At 39.2% G+C, this 22,642-nt stretch overlaps 3 protein-coding genes across 4 annotated transcripts; 2 read left to right on the top strand and 1 right to left on the bottom strand.

The window, feature by feature from the left end:
- Nucleotides 1–708: 708 nt before the first annotated feature.
- LOC141899798 (THO complex subunit 6 homolog) lies at nt 709–9,466 on the bottom strand. Its single transcript, XM_074786328.1, has 13 exons — nt 9,407–9,466; nt 8,750–8,862; nt 8,597–8,661; nt 3,675–3,726; nt 3,530–3,596; nt 3,174–3,211; nt 3,029–3,077; nt 2,617–2,694; nt 2,445–2,547; nt 1,873–1,994; nt 1,130–1,243; nt 928–1,056; nt 709–840 (listed from the first exon to the last, which is right to left on the bottom strand). Exons 1-13 carry the CDS (start codon nt 9,407–9,409, stop codon nt 760–762), a joined length of 1,014 nt encoding a protein of 337 aa, XP_074642429.1. The 5' UTR covers nt 9,410–9,466; the 3' UTR covers nt 709–759.
- A 1,277-nt stretch (nt 9,467–10,743) lies between these two features.
- On the top strand, nt 10,744–12,761 carry LOC141900084 (uncharacterized). The gene is made up of 2 exons (XM_074786815.1): nt 10,744–10,793; nt 11,563–12,761. The coding sequence occupies exon 2, from the start codon at nt 11,582–11,584 to the stop codon at nt 12,722–12,724; it is 1,143 nt and encodes a 380-aa protein (XP_074642916.1). The 5' UTR covers nt 10,744–10,793; nt 11,563–11,581; the 3' UTR covers nt 12,725–12,761.
- A 271-nt stretch (nt 12,762–13,032) lies between these two features.
- LOC141900426 (uncharacterized) lies at nt 13,033–22,573 on the top strand. 2 transcript variants are annotated; one of them, XM_074787320.1, is made up of 20 exons: nt 13,033–13,192; nt 13,446–13,591; nt 13,661–13,776; nt 14,080–14,211; nt 14,754–14,861; nt 14,949–15,010; nt 15,095–15,153; nt 15,224–15,320; nt 15,404–15,486; nt 15,689–15,965; nt 16,421–16,509; nt 16,642–16,840; nt 17,161–17,261; nt 17,691–17,941; nt 18,427–19,346; nt 19,688–19,910; nt 19,982–20,086; nt 20,279–20,509; nt 21,342–21,488; nt 22,028–22,573. In XM_074787320.1, the coding sequence occupies exons 1-20, from the start codon at nt 13,084–13,086 to the stop codon at nt 22,218–22,220; spliced, it is 3,648 nt and encodes a 1,215-aa protein (XP_074643421.1). In that variant the 5' UTR covers nt 13,033–13,083; the 3' UTR covers nt 22,221–22,573. The 2 variants fall into 2 exon arrangements, with proteins under 2 accessions (XP_074643421.1, XP_074643420.1); XM_074787319.1 differs by having other exon boundaries at nt 17,146–17,261.
- The last annotated feature ends 69 nt before the right edge of the window (nt 22,574–22,642 follow it).

The following is a 22,642-nucleotide window of genomic DNA, read 5'->3' as shown; positions in this document are numbered from 1 at the left end:
TGATGTCTCCTTCTCCTCCCTCTCTCCCCTCTTTTTAGTCTGATATCTCTCCCTCTCCCTCTCTCTAGTCTGATGTCTCCCTCTCCTCCCTCTCTCTAGTCTGATGTCTCCCTCTCCTCGCACTCTCTGATGTCTCCTTCTCCTCCCTCTCTCCCCTTTTTAGTCTGATATCTCTCCCACTCCCTCTCTCTAGTCTGATGTCTCCCTCTCCTCCCTCTCTCTAGTCTGATGTCTCCCTCTCCTCCCTCTCTCTAGTCTGATATATCTCCCCTTTTTAGTCTGATATCTCTGTCCCTCTCCTCCCCTCTCTCTCTAGTCTGATGTCTCCCTCTCCTCCCTCTCTCTCCTCCCTCTCTCTGATGTCTCTGTCCCTCTCCTCCCCTCTCTCTCTAGTCTGATGTCTCCCTCTCTCTGTCTCTTGTCCCCTCCTCCCTCTCCCTCTCTAGTCTGATATCTCTCCCTCTCCTCCCTCTCTCTCTCTCTAGTCTGATGTCTCTCTCTCCTCCCTCTCTCTGATGTCTCTGTCCCTGTCCTCCCTCTCTCTCCCTCTCTAGTCTGATATCTCTCCCTCTCCTCCCTCTCTCTCTCTCTAGTCTGATGTCTCTCTCTCCTCCCTCTCTCTGATGTCTCTGTCCCTCTCCTACCAGATGAGTGGAGTATTAGTGTCTAGTACAATCAAATCGACAGGAGAGAAGTGCGTGTTTAAGTTACACATTAAATGCCACGTTTATTACAAAATTACAACAATAAAATTCACTTTTAAAAGCACAATGAAAATGCTTTATATCCGAAATTAGTGAAGATATCGATGTTTGCACTGTTTCCACTGACGGAGAGAACCTAGAAATGTAGATATATTCATTTCATCAGAAATAAGCTCCAAATCTAAGAAAATATTTAGAATTCCTTTACGAATTTTACACATACCTTGCAGCTATCGGATTTGTCGTTGACGCAAACTTTATAGACACTGTTTGAGGAACAGGGAACTTGAGATTTTAATGTTCCGCTGATATTCCAATGAGTGACCAGATTTTCATTACCACCAGAAATAATCTATAACAAGCGAAAGAGAAATATTACCAAATACTCAACTAACGCCATCTAGTGGTCGATCGATGAAACTTACTGTGTCTTCGTGAAATTTAACAAATTGATGACAGGCGTTGCTACCGGTGAAGACAGTCGTAGGAGCCAGAGAACGCATGTACCATAACGATAGATTAGGACCTCCTCCGCAAACCTATCAAATACATCATAACACAGTTCACAATTTATAGCATTAAACACATAGGAGACACTCATGAAGTTCTGCGCAGATTAGCTCCACCCCCAAATTAAAGTGAAACTTGCTGCTTAAGCCATCATAGTTGCAATGATGATTAGGCTAAAAAAAATGATACCTTGTTTCTCCGCTCTGCTGAGCTTAAATGTTGACCCGGCCGGCCGCCTATCTACCCTATCCATTACTTTTTTTAAAATCGTGATCAATTTTACCATAACAGACCCGGCCGCTATAGAAATGAACTGTTTATAAATTTTATCATATTTTACTAAAATGACCCGGCCGCTGCGGAGAAACAAGGTATCATTTTTGTTTAGCCTTATGTTGATGACTTATCTAAATAAAGACTTATGGGACACGACATACATGAATTATAAATACAAATTGGGACTCAATAATTAATTAAAGACTTCAGTAAATGTGAAGACTTACATTTAGTGAAATTAAATTGGAAATATAACTCGGTGAATATTGTGACAACTTCAGGAATGTGATGACCTATCTGCAGATGACTTCAATAAGTTTAACTGGTATGCAATTGGAAACATAGTGCGTAGGTTGAAATGGAGAATATTAAAGTGTCTTACCATCCAATCATCAGCTGAATCCATCGCGATACAACCGATCCATTTACCTAAATGTGGACGGTTACAACGTTCAGTTTTATACGGCTCAATAACGTGAGCAGCTTCCTGCGGTATTCGAACATCTGTAAACAAAATGTATTTCCAATAATACACATCAATCAATATTAATAATTACACAATTGTGGATCCAGTTCAATAGTTGTGGATCCAGTTAGACAGTTGTGGAGTACAAATTGGACTCCATCGTTACCCGGGTATATATTTGAATATGGAAAGCGAATGAATTATACCAGTAGTACTTCCCTACATGAACTAATCTCAATTGAGAATTGTGGAACTGTTAACTCTAACTCACAGCTGTGGGACTGGATGCTGAGTTCACAGTTAACTCTAACTCACAACTGTGGAACTGGATCCTGAGTTCAGAGTTAACTCTAACTCACAACTGTGGAACTGGATCCCGAGTTCAGAGTTAACTCTAATTCACAACTGTGGAACTGGATGCTGAGTTCAGAGTTAACTCTCAGCTCACAACTGCGGAACTGGATGCTGAGATGAAAGTTATTATTTACCCCAAACTCGAACGGTTCCGTCTTCTGAAGCTGATAAACATTCATTACTACTTTTACGTAATGTTAAACTATGAATATAATCCGTGTGGCCTCTAAATGTATTCTGAAATTAAAACCTCACACGTACAAGTTTAATGCGAAATTATGAAATCATGGATTGTTTTTGTTTTACCTGAAGTTTTCCAGATTCTAAATCCCACATATAAACATTACCATCACCTCCTGCTCCAAATAAACTATTCGTACCATTCTATAAATTAGAAAATAGTTAAAAACACTTTACAGAATAGGAAAATATACATGCGGGTTTAATGTAGGTTTCCTCAAGACATTCATTCACCAGTGTCTTATGAAAGTATGAATGATCACTTTTAGGTAAAATGTCTTATTGCTAATAACTCATTTTCAAGTAAAAATGTCTCAGATGAAGTTCAGAACACATCGCAAGCCAGACTTTCAGAGTACCGGTATTTTGATATGTTTGGTAGTAATTGACCTCTCAAAATAGTCAGGTCCATGTGGATGATCACAAATTGAACCTACGGTGATAAAGTAACACGAATGAGAGATTGATTTTACAATACCTTGTTATCGAGAACCAGTGAATTCACTTCCGGATGTTCAAATCTACTTCTGAAAATGTGAATGATAATAAAAAGTATTTTCACTTAGTCTAAAATCAGTCACAATTACCCCGGTAATTGAGTTTTAATTGAAAAGTGAACTTACTCTCCTGGAACTGATAAACACCACGCGACATTCGGAGTCTGAAATACATACAATATTCTCGATGTATTAATTGATGAATTTCAAATAAATTCAGGAACACACCTAGGGAAATTGGAATTTGGGGGTCCAGAAGAAAAGGCATTACTCGGATAAAGCGGCCACTGGTGGGATCCCCAAATTTGTCTTAAAAGATGTAGTTTCCAAGAGGGCGAGTACTAAATATATAGGTTTTAATCAGTTGCCTAGACAAAAAGGGCAACCTCAGCGGGACAGCAGGGGTCCACCCCCCCCCCGAGACAAACCCCCTTAATCTGACACTTAGATTGAGATTTAGAAATACTAGGTAATGAGATTACCTTGTGGAAATTATCAGCTCTGATTATATCAGTCCAAATCCAGGCTTTAATATCACCAGTACCAGCGCTGAAATATACATATCATTATTACACTTTATTATAATAATTGATTAAGTTTTGATAATCAAAATGAAAGTTTTGTTACCTGATTAAAAATCTATCAGTTGATACTAGAGTATAAACCGGGCCATCGTGAGCTACACAAACAAATAATAACAATTAACACAAGTTTTATGAAACAGTTTGTGAATTTGAGCAGATCGATCGTAATGGGATACGAGCGATTATTTTATTAGATTGGTTGTTAAATGCAGCGAGCAGCGTCGATAAAACCAATCACAGGGAGTCTTATCGTCACTAGTGGTGGGTGAGAACTCAGCGACCGGACTGTCACTAGCCGTGGGTGAGAACTCAGCGACCGGACTGTCACTAGCCGAACTCAGCGGTCGGACTGTCACTAGTGGTGGGTGAGAACTCAGCGGTCGGACTGTCACTAGTGGTGGGTGAGAACTCAGCGACCGGACTGTTACTAGCCGTGGGTGAGAACTCGGCGACCGGACTGTCACTAGCCGTGGGTGAGAACTCGGCGATCGGACTGTCACTAGCCGTGGGTGAGAACTCGGCGACCGGACTGTCACTAGCCGTGGGTGAGAACTCAGTGGTCGGACTGTCACTAGTGGTAGGTGAGAACTCAGCGGTCGGACTGTCACTAGCCGTGGGTGAGAACTCGGCGATCGGACTGTCACTAGCCGTGGGTGAGAACTCGGCGATCGGACTGTTACTAGTGGTAGGTGAGAACTCAGCGGTCGGACTGTCACTAGCCGTGGGTGAGAACTCGGCGATCGGACTGTTACTAGTGGTAGGTGAGAACTCAGCGGTCGGACTGTTACTAGTGGTAGGTGAGAACTCAGCGGTCGGACTGTCACATCATGAACTGGTTTATTTTAACCATTGTTTTCAGTGAGTAAATCTTATTTATCATGAATTCATCATCATTTAAAATAAATATCAGGTTTTTTAAATTTACAAATGTGATAAACAATAGAATAATGCTCACTCAGCGCTCAAATTGCTAAAGTTTTACTAAAATTTTGGAAAAACCTTCTATTTCTCAGATTCTAAATTCAATTGAAATATTTAAAGCAGTCCAGACCTTACTGAATTACTCTATTTCAATTTACCACAATTTAGACCAATTTTTATTACAATCATGATTATATTGTTCTTAGCTCTTGAATTTGAACTCACTTAATACAGATTTTTCAACCAGGATTTTCATTTAATACGAATGAAATATTTGGTCCATTTAAGCTGGAACCGTTTGGACAATTATTCGTAATTCAGATTTTATTTAATTCATCGAAGAAATCTGGAGATCGAAATTACAGTTAGTTCCACCGTATACGACTAAGAACTACGGAAATTTGAAAAAATTCAAAGTAAACTTCAAAGAAACATGTTTTAGAATATTTGAGAGAAGTTTCTACAGAATTTGAACCGTAATTAACTTTATAAACAACTTGTTTATATAGAAACCAGGAACAAACGAACGAACGAATGACGGCGGACATTGTGAACAGTAATAATCAAATACGATCAATCAACCAGAGCTGATTTACTGCACAACACTTGTCACTGACAACTTCCTCACATAAATCAACTATTACTTATACACATTATGTAAATAATCCTCACCAGGTTTTGTTATATCTGTAAGAACTTACAAAAAGTAGCTTAAGCCTTAGAAACTTTTGGATTTATAACAAACGAGTAAAAAAGAGTATAAAAAATAATCAATAGTACTAGGAGGTTCCTCGTTCATTCTGAGGGTTTTCATGTCTCAGATGACAAGGTTTAGTTAAAACCACGTAACTGTTAGAATAAACTTCTATACCGGTCATATTCAACCGTCGGTTGTTTCAAGTATCAATGGTTCTAGATTTTAGATGTATTTAAGGTTCTTAGAGATCGGGAATCCAAAATGCCCTGGCATTTCCCAGCATAAGAAACTGGTTGTAAATTTTCACTTGATCAGGTTTTATTGATTCAGAGTTCTCACAGATCGGGGAATCCAAAATTCCCGACATTTCTCTTATTTCTTTTTTTGTTTTACGCAACGACTGGAATTCACCTCTTGACTCAACACTATTTTTTCTCTCTTTTCAGATATGGGTTGTATAATCGGGGGAACGTTGTTTCGAATGTCCGGGTGTAATTCAGGAGTTATGTGCGCATTGAAAGGGAAGCGTTTAAACGAAAGAATATTTAAAACTAAATCAGTTCGAAGTTCGACGGATTGCGTGAACTCGTGTCTGACAGTCACTTCCTGTCAATCGGTCAATTATTCTCCTAATCAAAAACTGTGTGAATTATCGAGCAGAAGTATTTATACGGATCTACCACAGACTCTCGTCAACGACAGTGAATTCAGATTCTACGCGGCTGAACTCTGCCACAAACAAAACGGAGTAAGAAGGAGATACTAATAAAATACATAGAATCAGACAATTGAATCAAATATTTAGAAATTAACTTATTTCAACCTCTTGAGTCACATTGACCAATAGTTATTGAACTGAATCCTGGGGCCGGTTCCATAGTTGAGACTTAAGTCTAAAAGTGGTCTATGGACCTAAGATGTTCTTAGACTGGTCTTAAGTCTAAGCCATGACTATGCAACCGGCCCCTGGGTTATGTTTTAGATTTAAGACCAGTCTAAGAATATCTTAGTTCCATAGCCAATTTTATAACTGAGACCAGTCTTAAGATTTAAGACTTAATTCACTAAGTTGTGCAACAGGGCCTAGAACTGTAGAACTGGGTCCTGATGTAGAACTGAGCCCAGAACTGTGGAAGTGGATCTCGAACTGTGGAAGTGGAATCTCGGTCTAGAATATTTGAATCCTGATTATTTCATTGTCCGTTCAATTTCAGATCAATTGTGGACTAGAGGAAAAATGTGTCCCTTACGAAGGCAAAGAAAACATGTGCAACAGTAAACCGTGTTACTGCAGCTTAAGTATGATTTAATTACAGTGAAACTCGCAGCTGCTGCTGTAGCTGCTGCTGCTGCTACTGCTGCTGCTGCTGCTGCTGCTGCTGCTGCTGCTGCTGCAGCTGCTGCTGTAGCTGCTGAAGTCGTCATAGTTGGCACAAATCATAATATTGATAATTTATCCAAATGATAAGTAATTAATTATGGGACTCTTAATGACTTCAGGAATATGACAACTTCTAAAATGACGTATTTCAACGCGAGTTTAACTGTAAATAACTTTCAAATCGTCAATTTATTTATGCAATAAATTTGACGATATTGTTTTAATTCCACTCTAGGGTCACGTCTATCGATGCCGATCGTTCAGTTTCTAGATGGCTCGGCCGGTCACATTATCTCTATTGACTACAGTACTCTTTATGACGGCGATAATTTCTCGTGTTTAAAATGGTCTCGTACTCAACCTGTACAAGGTTTAATCATGCAACACCCTACAAATCATTCTAATACGTATCAACTACGCTTTATGACTAGTAAGTTTAATAATTGTCGCATAACTCTTCAAAAATTTACTAACTTAAGTAAAAGTTAATATATTTCAATATAAGATCTGTGTAACTGGGTTCAGAACTGTGGAACTGGGTTCAGAACTGTGGAACTGGGTCCACAACAGAACTGTGGAACTGGGTTCAGAACAGAACAGTGGGACTGGGACCGGAACTGTGGGACTGGGTCCTGAACTGTGGAACTGGGTCCAGAACTGTGGGACTGGATCCAGAACTGTGGAACTGGATCCAGAACTGTGGAACTGGATCCAGAACTGTGGGACTGGATCCTGAACTGTGGAACTGGATCCTGAACTGTGGAACTGGGTCCAGAACTGTGGGACTGGATCCTGAACTGTGGAACTGGGTCCAGAACTGTGGGACTGGATCTAGAACTGTGGAACTGGATCCAGAACTGTGGGACTGGGTCCAGGGTATATAGGCCTAGATTAAAGTGAGTTGTATTTATTTCAGGTATTGGTAATGTTGAATATCAGACATACATTCAGTCTACAGACCTCAATAAAACTCTACCGTGTACCTTCCAATCGAAACAACTCATCTCAGACGGAGCTTGGTTTTACTATATCTGCTCATTGACCAATGGTTTCAATGATACAAACTCTCAAGTACATCTGAGACCGGCATCGCCTTCGAGTGAATTCAAATTGTGCGAACTTCAAATGTGGGACTAAATACAGCTGGTACCGGTACTGTACAGTTAGTTAGTACCGGTACTGTACAGTTAGTACCAGTACTGTACAGTTAGTACCGGTACTGTACTGTACAGTTAGTACCGGTACTGTACAGTTAGTTAGTACCGGTACTGTACAGCTAGTACCGGTACTGTACAGTACCGGTACTGTACAGCTAGTACCGGTACTGTACAGTTAGTTAGTACTGGTACTGTACAGTTAGTTAGTACCGGTACTGTACAGTTAGTACCAGTACTGTACAGTTAGTACCGGTACTGTACAGTTAGTTAGTACCGGTACTGTACAGTTAGTTAGTACCGGTACTGTACAGTTAGTTAGTACCGGTACCGTACAGTTAGTTAGTACCGGTACTGTACAGCTAGTTAGTACCGGTACTGTACAGTTAGTTAGTACCGGTACTGTACAGCTAGTACCGGTACTGTACAGCTAGTACCGGTACTGTACAGTACCGGTACTGTACAGCTAGTACCGGTACTGTACAGCTAGTACCAGTACTGTACAGTACCGGTACTGATGACTATTTCAAATTGTTTAAACAGGCATCGGTTTAAATCTGATTCATTTAAGAAGAAATTAATTGAGTAAAAGAAGACTTTAAAAAAAATCCTTCAATACAGTATAGAATGGATTAAAAATTCTATTTCAAGCTAGCTGGTTCAATTTAGTGCTGGTCATTTGAACACGACTATATCAGGTGTATTCTACTAAAACTGCCTGTGCTAGGACAGCGAGCGTCTGCTTAAACCGAATCGAAATAGACATTCATCAATAGTTATTACGGTGACAATAATTGAAACTGTTATTTTACCTGTGAATTTAAAAACAGGTCTCCAGTTTTGTTCGTTGCCCTCCGGACTTAAAGCGGCTGAAATGCTAAAATAAAGGGGTATCGTTTTACTATGAATAGATTAAACAACAAAAACTAAATCTGCATTAAATATTTGGTTAAATGATAACTTACTTGAATACGGCTATTTTCCCAAAGTTATTACACGCGGCCAGATATTTACCACAAGGCGAGTAACACTGGTCATATACACTTGTATACAGCTGTTGAACTGTCAGTTTTTGATCCTGCAAGATATAATTCATACCATGATAAATAAATCCTGCTGTGCTGCAAGATGGGGGGGGGGGTTATGTACTGCCACCTGGTGTCTGTAATATCTTTATGATTGATCTGGATATAAGAGCCCAACATGAAACAGGATAGAGGGGAGAGGAGAGGGAGAGAGGAGAGGAGAGGGAGGAGAGAGGAAAGAGGGAGAGAGGGAAGGGGAGGAGAGAGGGGAGAGAGGAAAGGAGAAAGGGGAGAAAGGAGAGGGGAGAGAGAGGAGAGAGGGGAGAGGGAGGAAAGAGGGGAGGAGAATACTACTAATACTACTGGATTGGATTAGACTGTGACAGGCAGCCTCTGATTAGTGAAGAAGGATTTGTGGAGTTGAGAAAGCAGAGTAGTCTGAATGAATTGGGCCCTTGGGTCCACAGACGAGCCCCAATAAGAGTCTGCCAATCCCACTGGATTCCTTTTAGGGGTTAGTCTCTAGCTGCTTGGTCAGGAATTCTGGCCCAAACTATGCATTTTTGTGTTTTAGTCGGTTAAATATTGTAGACTTACCATAGCGAAAACCAAGCGGGTCGACTTGCTCGACGACCTTCAGAATTTCGCATCTCTTTATCGTAACCGTCAAGTGCTGCCCCTATACATATCGTTGACGGTGAATATGTGAACTAATTTATTACTCGCATGCCACAGTAGGAATAGTGTACCGGCAAAAAAGTCGAGGTCGCAAAAACGCCCAATATCAAATGAAGTAAGGGCTACCCACAGCAACCTATCGTGTTACAGTAAAGATATAGGCGCAGAAAAACCGTTGATAAATTTGTAATAATTTTGTGGATTTCCAACAAATAAATAATGGGCATGAATGACATGATTACCGCGGTGAGCCACACATAATTCAATTTGTCTTAAAAAGTTTAGAATCGGATCCTACTTGTGAAACTGAGTCAGGTAAGACCCGCAACTCATCACCGACATTTTAGAGATTTCAAAAAAAAAAACAACAACAAAGAAAATCATTTATTTTTCTTGACCGTGAAATGAGTATAGGCCAATTACTTCACATTAATTACGCTTTTATGACATCTCAGACCTTGTAAGAGTCATACACCAGAAAAACTGTTTAGCAAACAACATTAAATTCATCACTAAACATATATTTGACATTTTTGTAATACAACTGTTTCACAACTGATTAAAACAATTTGAATTGGTAGAAAAATCCGCATTATAGGCAAAAATAAATGCCAAGTCATTGGTCCATAAAACACTGAAAAATATCAGACTATCACTTATAGGCGGCTGTGCTGATATTTCATATGGAAGCCCTGGGACGACATTGCCAGTTGCTTTAGTAGTTGCCAGTTGCGAGTTGAGCGTAAACTGTCAACGGGCCCAGTGTAATGTGCAGTGTCGGGACGTATGGTTTTGTGCTGTTGATATCCCATCTAAGCTTGTCGGCAGACCAGTTGGTGGTGGGATTATTTTTTCGGTTGAAAAAAAGAAGTAGATTGCAAGAATAAAACACAGAAAGAGTTTCATAAAAAGGTAAAATAACACCATGACATCCTGCACTGTAACGCACATCCTCGCCATCAAGAAACTGCACCTCACTAATTTTTCCGGCCGGACTCAAGTTGAACCAATATAAGAAGTGAAATTATAGACATAAAACTTAACCAAACGAATGAATAATTTAACTTGAATAATGGTAATTTCATTCTCTGACAACAATTACACCTAAATTAAGACAAGACGATCACTGTAGCCATAGACTGAGATCGGTGTAACAGCATATTTACTGAAATACATGTAAAACCAACATCGCTACTGTGGCACGCGAGTGCAAGTTTTCGCCGCTGGATTTGAGTAAGCACCCTTCAAATTCAATTCAATAAATTGAGTTGCTGAGTTGACGCGGAAATTTCCTTTATTTTCACGGGTAAATATCTAGAATTTAGGATAGGGTTCTTATAAGAAATGTGATTTGCGAGTTCTGTATTTCACTTGCGTTTATTTTTATGGTGAATCTGATAATTTAAGGACAATAGATATTGAAGAATCTGCTGTGACTGTGAACTTGAATAATTTTATAGACAAAAAAAAGTCAGATACACTAATACAGTCTCACGATTTTCCTGTAACTAACTGGGGTCCAAATTCGAAGATTCAACCTATTCATCCTAGGAACTGACAGAAATAATCTACTAAACTACGTACCTAGCCGTTGTTCCTGAAACAGGGAACCGTAACATCGACTGGTATTCAGCAGACTACTAAACTACCAACTACCTAGTCTGAATAGCAGTCGTTGTTACCACTGTCCCAACGGCTAGTAGTAGACTAAACAAAGTCTAAGGCCTACTACCCTATTATTTTTATACATTATTGGATGAACAAAGCTACTATACATACCACCAAAATTCAAATTAAACCAATTAGATATGAGCAAAGCAAAGGAATCCTGTATTGTAACCTCAGCAGCATCAGTAGTTAGTTACCTAATCATTGGTGGTAAGCTTTTTATAATCAGATGGGCTTATGTGAAAATATCCGATCATGAAACTAAACCACAGACAGGTTACTGACTGATCCCTAGATAATGGAGAAAAGATATATGGGGACAGAGAGGGGAGATATTGGTAGAGATCATCTGATTGTGACAAATCTGAGAGGCTGATAATAGAATTCTTTTTTTAAATATTTTTTAGAATCAACAACCGTGATAAAATGGCGGACGACGAGAGACGAAAAATGCGACAATTAATGCGCGAAAAAGAGGAAAAAAATGGAGAAGATAAAGTGAATTTTCTTTATAAATCGAGTAAAGTCGACGGCGAAGAATTTTTATTGGGTCGAAAAATAAACAATTTTGAAGATTTCGAAGAGACTCGTTTTGAAGATAAACCGGAACCGATAGGATCGATATTCGAGGATCCGATAGCGGCCGGTCGCGCTCATATCGACATGGAAACAAAAATGAGAGAAGATCCGCTGTTCGCGATCCGTAAAAAACAGGACGACGCTCGCAGAGAAATTCTACGAAATCCGATCAAAATGAAAAAACTTCAACGACAAGTCGACGTTATGAAACAAGAGAAGAAAAAAGAGAAAAAAAGAAAGAAGAAAAAGAAGAAGTCAGATGGCGATGATGATAGTGATGAGGACATTCTTACGAAATATCTCGAGATTGTCGAGAAAAAATACAAACAATCGAAATCAAGTGAAAAAACTACCGAAAATTCTGTTAAAACAGGTCGTCATGGTAACGACGGACGGACGCGGAGGAGATCGCGATCACCGTCTCCTAGGAAACGATCGAGTTCACCTAGGAGACGACCTAAATCGAGGTCTCCTAAGAAACGATCCCGGTCGAGATCACCTAGAAGACGACCTGAATCGAGGTCGCCTCAGAGACGGTCCCGGTCAAGGTCACCTAGGAGACGACCTGAATCGAGGTCGTCTAAGAGACAGTCTAGGTCGAGGTCACCTAGGAGACGATCTAGGTCAAGGTCTCTGGCAGTGAGAGCGAGATCTAATCACAAACATTCTAAATCGCCTCCACATCAGCAGCAGCAGCAGCAGCAGCAGCAATCGTCACAGAAACTTACATCTAGTGATAAACAACGTAAACTACAAGAAATGATGGATAACGCTAAACAGCGTAACACGGAACGGGAATTAAACGTAAAATCATATAAAAAAGAAGATGATAAACTAGTAGTGCCACCTACTGGTGTAAAAGAGGACTTTGTTAATCCGATGTTAGCGAATCACGTAACAATGAGTTCAGTTGAAAATCGAATCAAAAGAAATATTTATAATATTCAAAGAACAAACGCTGAATTAGAGAAAAATTTTGCCAGAAAATAAAAATGTAAACTTTGGAAATATTTGTTACTAAAAAGAATGTGAGAAATAAATATGAAATAAATATCGTAATTATATATTTGACTGTTTGTGGAATTTAGAGGTGATTCTCTACAGGAGGATAATAACAGGATGATGATATCATTTCTGGGACGATATTGGCTTTTTATCTGACATTCATTCGTTCAAAGAGCATTTTACAGTTCAAGGGTTAGGGTTATTAGCGTACTTTGGCACGTGAGGATACCGCAGCCCGATTCATTATTCTCTATTTGTCCGATTCTTCGTCCACATCCGTAAAGATGGCGGCATTCCTTAACTTTCGGAATAGTTTTACGATTCCTGATGTTTAAACAGCGATAATGCGGAAACTGTTTATATCAGTAACAACTCGTGGCACCAAAATGAATTCTATAATCGGAGACATTCTTTTGACGCTGTTTTTGTGTTTGAGTTGTGTGAAATCACAAGGTAATTTTACATTGAATCGCTGTTGCTAATGTCAACATACTTACTTCCGGGTTTTCAAAATTCAGGTCCAGGTATTCAATAAACTGTTTTCCAGTTCTCGTTTCTATCTTCGAACATTTTAGTCACTTTGTTCATCTTATATAAAAAAGTTAAAACTAACTCTATCTCTGAAATGAAACTGAACTAATTGAAGCAAAATAATTGAAGAAATTGCTGTTATTTAATGAAGATGCTCGGTGTTAATTATTTACAGGAATCAGTAATGGTTTAGTGATTATTAACTCTACGACCCCCACAGTCCCGGCCGCTGGGTTTATATTCAATGAAAATTCTGGTTCAGGTTCGATTCCTGTTTATCTTACAACTAACGGAGCGCCATCTACAATCAGTAGTAATAGTGTAAGTATATGCTTGCCAGTGCCTGCCTCCTCGTACACAACAGATATTTTGATTGGTTGTTATTTATAGGTATCGATTACGTGTGAACAGACACCACCTGCGGCAAGCGTCGGTTTTACCAGTGTTATATTTAATCCAGTAACGGTAACACCTGCTGTCTCCATCTCTGCTTCAGTCACCTTCAGGTATCCATCCATTTTCTTATCAACAAAATTAAAAATTCTAATCAGAATTAAAAAACTGAATGTTTTCCAGACTTTCTCTAGAGACCAGTTTTCTCTTATCTTACAATTTTTGATATCAAATTCTTGAATTTTGCTTTCAATCTTTTAAATTTGTATAATTGATAGGTTTTAATGTAATAATCTGTTCTCAGCAATCCAGTTCCAGGAAATGGATCCACATGTGAATGTGGCGGAATTTTGACCAAGGATTTTGATTATTGTCTTATTGGAATATCTTATGAATTTGTGTTTATATATTGTTAGTATTCAGAAATCTGGTAGAGCTGTAAATATCCGTTGTTATGGAATTACACTGGGTTTTACACCAACAATTATCAATGGAACTCAAACTACATTTCCGCAGTTTACTAGAACAACATCAATCAGTCAACCTAGGTGAGTTCAAATATCATTGCTTTATCTCAATCCGATATCGATAATCAGTCAACCTCGGTGAGTTCAAATATCATCGCTTTATCTCAATCCGATATCGATAATCAGTCAACCTCGGTGAGTTCAAATATCATCGCTTTATCTCAATCCGATATCGATAATCAGTCAACCTCGGTGAGTTTAAATATCATCGCTTTATCTCAATCCGATATCGATAATCAGTCAACCTCGGTGAGTTCAAATATCATCGCTTTATCTCAATCCGATATCGATAATCAGTCAACCTCGGTGAGTTCAAATATCATCGCTTTATCTCAATCCGATATCGATAATCAGTCAACCTCGGTGAGTTTAAATATCATCGCTTTATCTCAATCCGATATCGATAATCAGTCAACCTCGGTGAGTTCAAATATCATCGCTTTATCTCAATCCGATATCGATAATCAGTCAACCTCGGTGAGTTCAAATATCAATCTGATATTGATATGAGATTTTCCCAAAGAACTGATCATAAATGTAGCTGATTTTCATGTATTTTATAGGTTATTGACGGTTACTAAAGCCCCGACTGTTGAATTGTGTTACACTGATTTTGTATCTGTACCCAACATGAACAGCGTCACTAGTTCACAGTTCAATATTGAACTCAGGTAAAATTCGTACATTCATCTTGCATCATTATTCTACTCACTCCAGACCGTGTCGGTGACAATTCCTGTTTATCATTATCATTACAGTGAACCAGTTTCTGGAGCTAATGTAACGATAACTTGTTCTCAAACTGCGACTGGAGTAACGGGTTAGTATAGATCACACCCTCCAACCATATCGAACTCACCTCACTAATCCTCATTAATCCTCATTATATTCCTCATTATTTAAGATGGTTTGGTTTTGAATATACCGTCTGTTAAAGTCGCTATCGGCAACAGTAAATCCGTGGTAAGTACTCGTTAGTTCGTATAATTTGAATTATAAACCGTTATAACGGTTTCTGTATTGTTGTCGACAGGTTCCTTATTCGATCGTCACGCGAGGAAGTGAAGTGTTCGTACAATGTCAAGGTCAATCGGATACCGGTAATCAGTTTTTGAATTCGAATTCAATTGGTAAGTATCGACTGAATCGACCCTTATTCCTGCGCCCCCTTCCCCTCAATGAAACTATTAATAACAACTGTATTTGTTTCTAGGCGTAAGAAAGAAGTTCGTCCAGCGAACTGGCGCAGCTCAATTCCTACCTGAAACTGCCATTATTACTTCAAATCAATTTCAAGTAAGTTGATTTATTGATTGTATTATCTCGCTCCTATTAAACATATCTCGGAAGACTGAACTCTTTTCGAAAGACATTTTGATTAATTCATCGATTTTATAACAGTTTTACTTGCAACCCTCGATTATTAATGTTTATCCCACAAATTTTCTAAAATAATAGTTTTAAATTCATATGACGTATTCTCTAATTTCACATATAGGTGTCGCTAGTGTTGGATAGTAGTTTATCTATATCGGGTTTGGACGTGAATTTCGAATGTTCGTTGATTCCTGTCTCCGATACGATTCATGCTCGATTCGTTTCGCAGAACGCGGCTCGATTCTGTTACACGCAAACTAGTATTACACCCGGACTGAATAATACTTCTACGGCTCCTACTCCGAGTGTATCGTCATCAACTACTCCATCGAATACAGCCTCTTCAACTACCGGCGCTCCGACTTCTGGTGCTCCAACAACTGGTGCTCCAACTACTTGTAAGTGTGTATGGGCCGCCATCTTCGGCCAATAAGACAAACCGTTGATAATAGGTGGCGCTGTTTATCATAATGAATAGCTCTACATCTGTTATAACACGGTCAATGCCACAATTCATGCTCAACCCTAACATTTTTCAGAAAACAAATTTGCCTAATCCAGCTAAAATGAAAATACCTTCGATCTTAGAATAGAGATTGATCCTGTTAATTAGAATAACATTCTTATTAACGCTTAATTCGTGATAACGTTATAATTTTTTCTATTGGACCCAACAAACTCTTTTACTGTATGAACTTGGAGCAGGCTGGATGTTTGTCTTGTTGGGATCAGGAGGTGCTGATCGTCTGGAGGCGATGGAGGCTGAATGTTTGTCTTGTTGGGATCAGGAGGTGCTGATCGTCTGGATGAATGAATTCATGGATTAAATCAGTTGAATGTTTTATATTTTCAGCTGGTCCAGTTTTAACAACTCAATCTACAACAACGGCTTCCAATTCATCGTGGTCTTTAACCCCGAGTTCGATGACATTCATCGCTGCTGTGAGTATTCAACACGTACATCCCTCCATCTTCAGAAATAGCCATCATTAGGGACCATTTCATAGATTATCTTATAAAAGATTCATATTTTGAGATGCTCCCTAAAAGTATTCATTTGATATTTAATGGTAGGATGGTGAGAGTTATAAACTGATATCGATATCGAGATCTCAACGAGCTCCGTCAGCTCGCGTTAGTGAATTATTAACAGTCGTCTGCTGTTCGCCGTCCGACAACAATCAAAATCCTAAATATCAGAACGTCACGGCAACGATGATCATAGCGGCGAATCTGTATCCAGAGAAACCGATTAATTTCACGGCTTCGCCAGGTCAGTATTAAAACATATGATGTATGATGTGATTCCACTCAGAGTTAATTCATCGAAAATCATTTAAGAGTGACAACTCACAACTGTGGAACTGAATCCAGTTCCACAGTTATGAGTTAAGATTTAACTTAGAGTTAAAACATCGAAAATGAACTAATTTAACTCTCATCTGTGCAACTGAAGCCAGGATTCAGTTACGTAGTTGCAAGTAGATATTTGACCGAGATTCTAACTCTTAGTTAACTCACAACTATGTAACTGAGTCTCTGTAAGTGCGACAAGGTTTATATCTATGTTTTTTATAGAATCTGGTGTAACAGTGAAGGAAACAGTCTTACAGAATCCCGCGTTTGTTGAAGTATCACCGTGTACTTGTGATTTAACAGTGAATCAATGTGATAATAATTGTTGTTGTGACCGAGTAAGTGTTGTGCGAAGGGGAGGAGGGGGGAGGTTGAAAGGGAGGAGGGTGAAGGGGAGGGGGAGGGGAGGGAGAGAGGGGATCACCCCGTAGTCACTCAAGTCAATGATCTGAAGATTCCTCATTAAGTAAAATACATACATCGCTATTCAATAGAATTATCCAGAATTACACAGTAAATCAGCCATGAATAGTTTACAATGATAATCACCGCTATTAAAGTAAAGACATTTTGACTCTCCAGACTAACTGGTACATGGACGCTGTTTTCTATAGACGGGTCAAGGTTCATTTGGCACCAGAAAAAATTGTTCTCTGTTCACTTTAGAGAGGTTCTCTTTACTTACCGGTACTGAACTAGAAAATTAGGTTCTAAGGAAGAAGCTTTTGTGATAAGAGGTGTTTGTGTAATTTGTATATTTGATATAGAGTTGTACTGGTGACGATAATTCAACGTTTCACTGTTTTACCGGAATTTACGGAGGCACTAAACAGGATTCGATTCCCGATCATAAATGTGAAGCGAACGATCGTTACGACGCAGAACAATACGATAGATTCATGTGCGTCTGGAGAGAGACTAACGCTTGGTTGGGATATTATCATCTACCGCAGAATAAAATATCAACACAAGCAGATATTACGACGAAACTAACATCAATCAATGAATCGAACTGGCGGTATGTGCTTTATACTATTACTACCTGCTAAATACAACATTGAGTTCCAGTTACACAGTTCTGAGTTAAATTTGACTCCAGAGTTACCGTAAAACATTGAAAATAAACTGATTGTAACTCTGAGGAGTTAACTCAAACTCGCAACAGCGGAACCGAGCCTAGGAGTCAATTTCATGAAAAAGTTAAAGCCTAAATCGGTTAAGTTTGAATTGGTTTTACTTCATTGAAAACATGAAGTAACCACTAGCAATAACACCAATAATTTCAGTTAAACTTTTTTGTCAAACTGAACCCTGGTTACTTTAACTTTAACCAACTTTTTAGCAACTGGCCCCAAATCATTTTTGATGCCTATACTCTAATTTATCTCAGAACTGTGGAACTGGTTCCTTGAGGGTCGGAGGGCGTATAAATGAAAAATTCCACGTAAAATCAATCAACTTTTTGATTTCAATTTATTACTTCTTCATTTATTCTATTTTCAGTGAATCATCGTTTATCAAAGAACCACCGGTTTCTGGTGTCGATTTTAAATACGGTTCTGAATTAACAACTGTGATTTATTCCGACGGAATCGTAAAATATCGCGGTTCACTATCTCTACCGCAGCGCTACCTATCAAGGGAATGTTTAACCGAATCGCCCGTTCGTTATTTGATCGATAAATCATCGAATTGTCAAACGGAGATCTCGAAACTTCTCTGCGAGAATCGGGGATCTCGTTTAAACGCGAGGATGTACGCGATGGGTACGAATAAACGCCCCTGCTCGACACCGGTTAGAATCTCTACTACGTATAACGGATTAACGCCGCTTACTGTCGACGCCAGTTACTACTGCGCGACTGATTTAAACTCGTATATCATCAACACGGGCGCCTCCTCCGCCAAACAACCTTTAAAACATTCACTATTTAAAGGTTTAAATAATGTGACCGGGTGTTCGTTCCGAGGGCAGAAATTTGTGTGTCAAGGTGGTGTGGAGCAGCTATCGAGACCGGTGCCGAATACTCTTCCCGCTAGATGTAGTTTTGATGATGGATTAACGGAGCCCCCGGAACCCGTCTGGGATTCAATCAATAACGTCTGCAGGAACTCTGTGATCGATGTCAATTATCAATTTCAGTGGTCCGGTTCGACTCTTACTAAACTCACTGCGCGTTACGTGTTAGCTGACGTTCCCGTGGAAACAACTATTAATGAGACAATACAAACCGTTTTTACCGTTCTAGAAAACAAAACAATATCGGGCAACACAACAGAACTGAACGTTACCAAGACAACGACGAGCACGAATACAATTACGTTTTCGACGATACTGAATCAGAAATATAAAACAGAATTTAAACCTCGCGGTAAAACTCAGGTTTCAGCGAATCTGTATCAACCGTTTTCAGGAAATTCAGGTTATTATTTTATAAACAGTCCTAAATCTGTCTGTTTTACCAGATATTTCAATAGAAATTGTTGATTCTGGCAGTTTGTCTGATAGGAAAAAAATGTCCACAATCTTTTAACCAAATTGTGCCTTAGTTTTGCAGAAAAACGAGATCCCTTCACAGATTACTTTCTTCCACAACGTTGCCTTCCTGACATAAAGTGATAAATACTTTATAGGGTACTCATCAAATCATGAGGGTCTTATGGAAGTTCTGAAGTACCCAGTACCCCTGAAAAACAATTACCCATGTGTTCAATCCACTGTTGAATTTAAAACTGTTTTGTTTACTCTGATGATATTTTGTAGGTTATGATATTGATAAACCGCTGATTGCTGGTGTCGGAGTTTACAACAATCAGAACAGTTTAACACGTATCGACGCTTCACGATCAGTGAATATATTCCTCCCGACAGCAGACGGATTATGTTCAAACTCTCGTCTCACCGAGGTTCCGTTCGCTATCGATGTCTCCAGCGCGTGTTTTATCAATCTGAAACTCTCAGATTTTAACGACTGCCAATATTTAAAGTAAGATATTTGAGAATTCTATATTTTCCGCGATAATTGTTTTCAAAACTCAATACGTGGTTTTGTTTTAGGGAGCTGATTCTGGCTAATTTAAACGCTGCGATGCCCGCTGATTTTATAGCACCGATCGGAAATCCCGATTTAACTAAAACGGACGCCTGGATTCCAATTATAAGGTAAGGGGTCACTGATACTCATGCATGAGGAGGTGGAGAGGATGAAGGGGAGGGTGAGGGGAGGAGGAGGGTGAAGGGGAGAGAGAGGAGGAAGAGAGAATTGTTCACTTCTTGCTTTGTACATAAAATACATGAAATTAGTTAACAATTCACCAAATACTTTACAAATCTGTTATGTGTTTTATTTTTCAGGGAAAACATTATCAATTACATTCGACCTACGTCTGCTTCTACTAACGCTACTACTGCGCCACCTATTAGCACCACTGTAGATCCGGGACAGCGCGCTTTTTACGAGCCTTACGACGTGATAAAGGGTCAATGTGAAAATATAACCACGGGAATAAACCTGCAAGTGATATACAGTCAAACTGGAGAAATTAAAGGAAAATCTATTTACAGAATTATGGGCGCTTATATCAAGTAAGTTATATTGAAGAGATGATGTCGATAAGGGGATCAACAATCCTTGATTAGTGTAGGGCTTGTGTGTGTAGGGCTTTGAAAATAATAGAATTACTATCGAGGGAGCTTGAACAGAGATGTTTTGAGCTGATGGGAGTCAATATCACGGAGGGGTTGGGATTTCACTATCAGTCCTACGAACCAAATGTACTTCAGACAATATGATCTAGTGAATAGCCATAGCTAGTGATAAATATCTCACTCATTATTCAGAGTATTGGACCTGATGTACTATTTGTAATTTTCCTATGTTTCTGATAAATTGTTTTTATTGCAAACATGTGAACAAATGTCACACCTCAACCTAAACCAATCATATCACTCACCTACATGTGACATGTACACATGACCACCTGTGACATGTCTAGTCAGCCAATCAGAAGCTAGGGTTAGGGTTAACTCCATCTGGTGGGAATTCCAGTAACCCTAACCCTAGCTGTGAGTGACAGGTGACCAGTCACATGACCACCTGTCTAGTCAGCCACTAGGGTTAGGATTAGCTCCATCTGGTGGTGACCCTAGATATCAATCAGTTTAGTAATTGACATCAACAGCCAATCACAGAAGGCTTTTCACATATACCCATGGCTAGTGAAATATTTGTAAACATGAAGATCAATAGAGGATATGATAGTGAAGACACTTGATCCCTTATAATGATTATACTAAGTTTGTAAAGCTGAGGGCTAGAGTGGCTGAGAGATTGTGGAGCTGATAGTCAGTAACCTGTCTGTGGTTTAGTATTTTGTTGTTTTAATTAATCATGTTTCACATTGGTTTCTATTTTCAGTTACACAATATCATCGATAGATTTGAGTTGTAGTGGAACAGAGTCTAAACGATGTTTACCAAACAGTCAACAAATTGAACCGTTTCAATTGACATCAACGGTCCAATTTATTAAAGTGAATGGATTGATTCCTTACCCTCCGACACAGTGAGTATTAATTCATCGTCTGTCTGTGGCCTGCACCCCTGGACTAAGGGACCGTAATAACATCTGCTATTCATACAGACAATCTGCTCACTGTATCCTGCACTGTAGGAGACTGTAACAATGTCCGCTATTCATACTACCCCTCAGACTAGTCAGTAACCTGTCTGTGGTTTAGTTTCATGATCGGATATTTTCACAAACCACTTCTTGGTATAAGCCCATCCGATTATAAAAAGCTTACCACCAACGATTAGGTAACTAACTATCCTCAGACAATCTGCTGCCTGTGGCCTGCACCTCCTCAGGCTAGTCTAGTTACTAGCCACTGTAACAACGTCTGGTATTCAGACAGCCCTCAGACAATCTGCTGCCTGTATCCCTCACCCTAGTCTAGTACCTAGCCACTGTTCCCGAAACAGCCGTTACTGAGGAACCCATAACAACGACTACCAATACCCCAGACCAGACACAAAGATAATCAGATGCTGTTTTTCTGATAAGCTGCAGATTACTGATACCTACTTGTATTTGTTTTACAGGAATCATACAGTAATGCGTAGAGCTGGTATTTGCTGGTGGGATGTTTGTGATGAACATGTACTGTTCCCGCTACTCCCCGAGTTTCAGGGCGACTCACGAGAATACACCCTCGCCATGGGTTTATTATTAACATTTTTATTTATCTGGTTTTATATATTTGTTTGTTTCCCCTGGAAACATCTCGAACCATAGTTTTGTTAGTAGTTTACTGTAAACAGAGTTCTTACAGATCAGACAACATCCTCGACAAGGAAACATCGAAATTTGAATTGCGGGTGTCTAGTTGTTGTCGCTAGTTAAGAGTGGCACAAGGAACCTCTTGATAAGAAACCTTATAAGAATATCTTATAATTCAATGGGTCAGGATAAATCTGATCTGTAAAGAAATACTCTTTGAGTAGAAAAGGAGAATATAGTGTCAGTCAGTCAGTCAGTCAGAGCTCAACCCGTCCTATAAACTATGTACCAGTATAGGTATGATATTTTATTGTATCAATAGATTTGTAGATATATTTTCATAATAAATGTATTTTAGTAAAATAAACTCTTCAGCTATCAATCTATTATTATCATTCTTTGAATTTGATGCTGGTGAGGAGTACGGTGCTGGTGAC

Source organism: Tubulanus polymorphus, chromosome 2, assembly GCF_964204645.1.
Source record: "Tubulanus polymorphus chromosome 2, tnTubPoly1.2, whole genome shotgun sequence".
In the NCBI taxonomy this organism is placed as follows: Eukaryota; Metazoa; Nemertea; class Palaeonemertea; order Tubulaniformes; family Tubulanidae; genus Tubulanus; species Tubulanus polymorphus.
The sequence above is the reverse complement of the archived record's forward strand: the minus strand, read 5'-3'. Positions and strand labels throughout refer to the sequence as shown.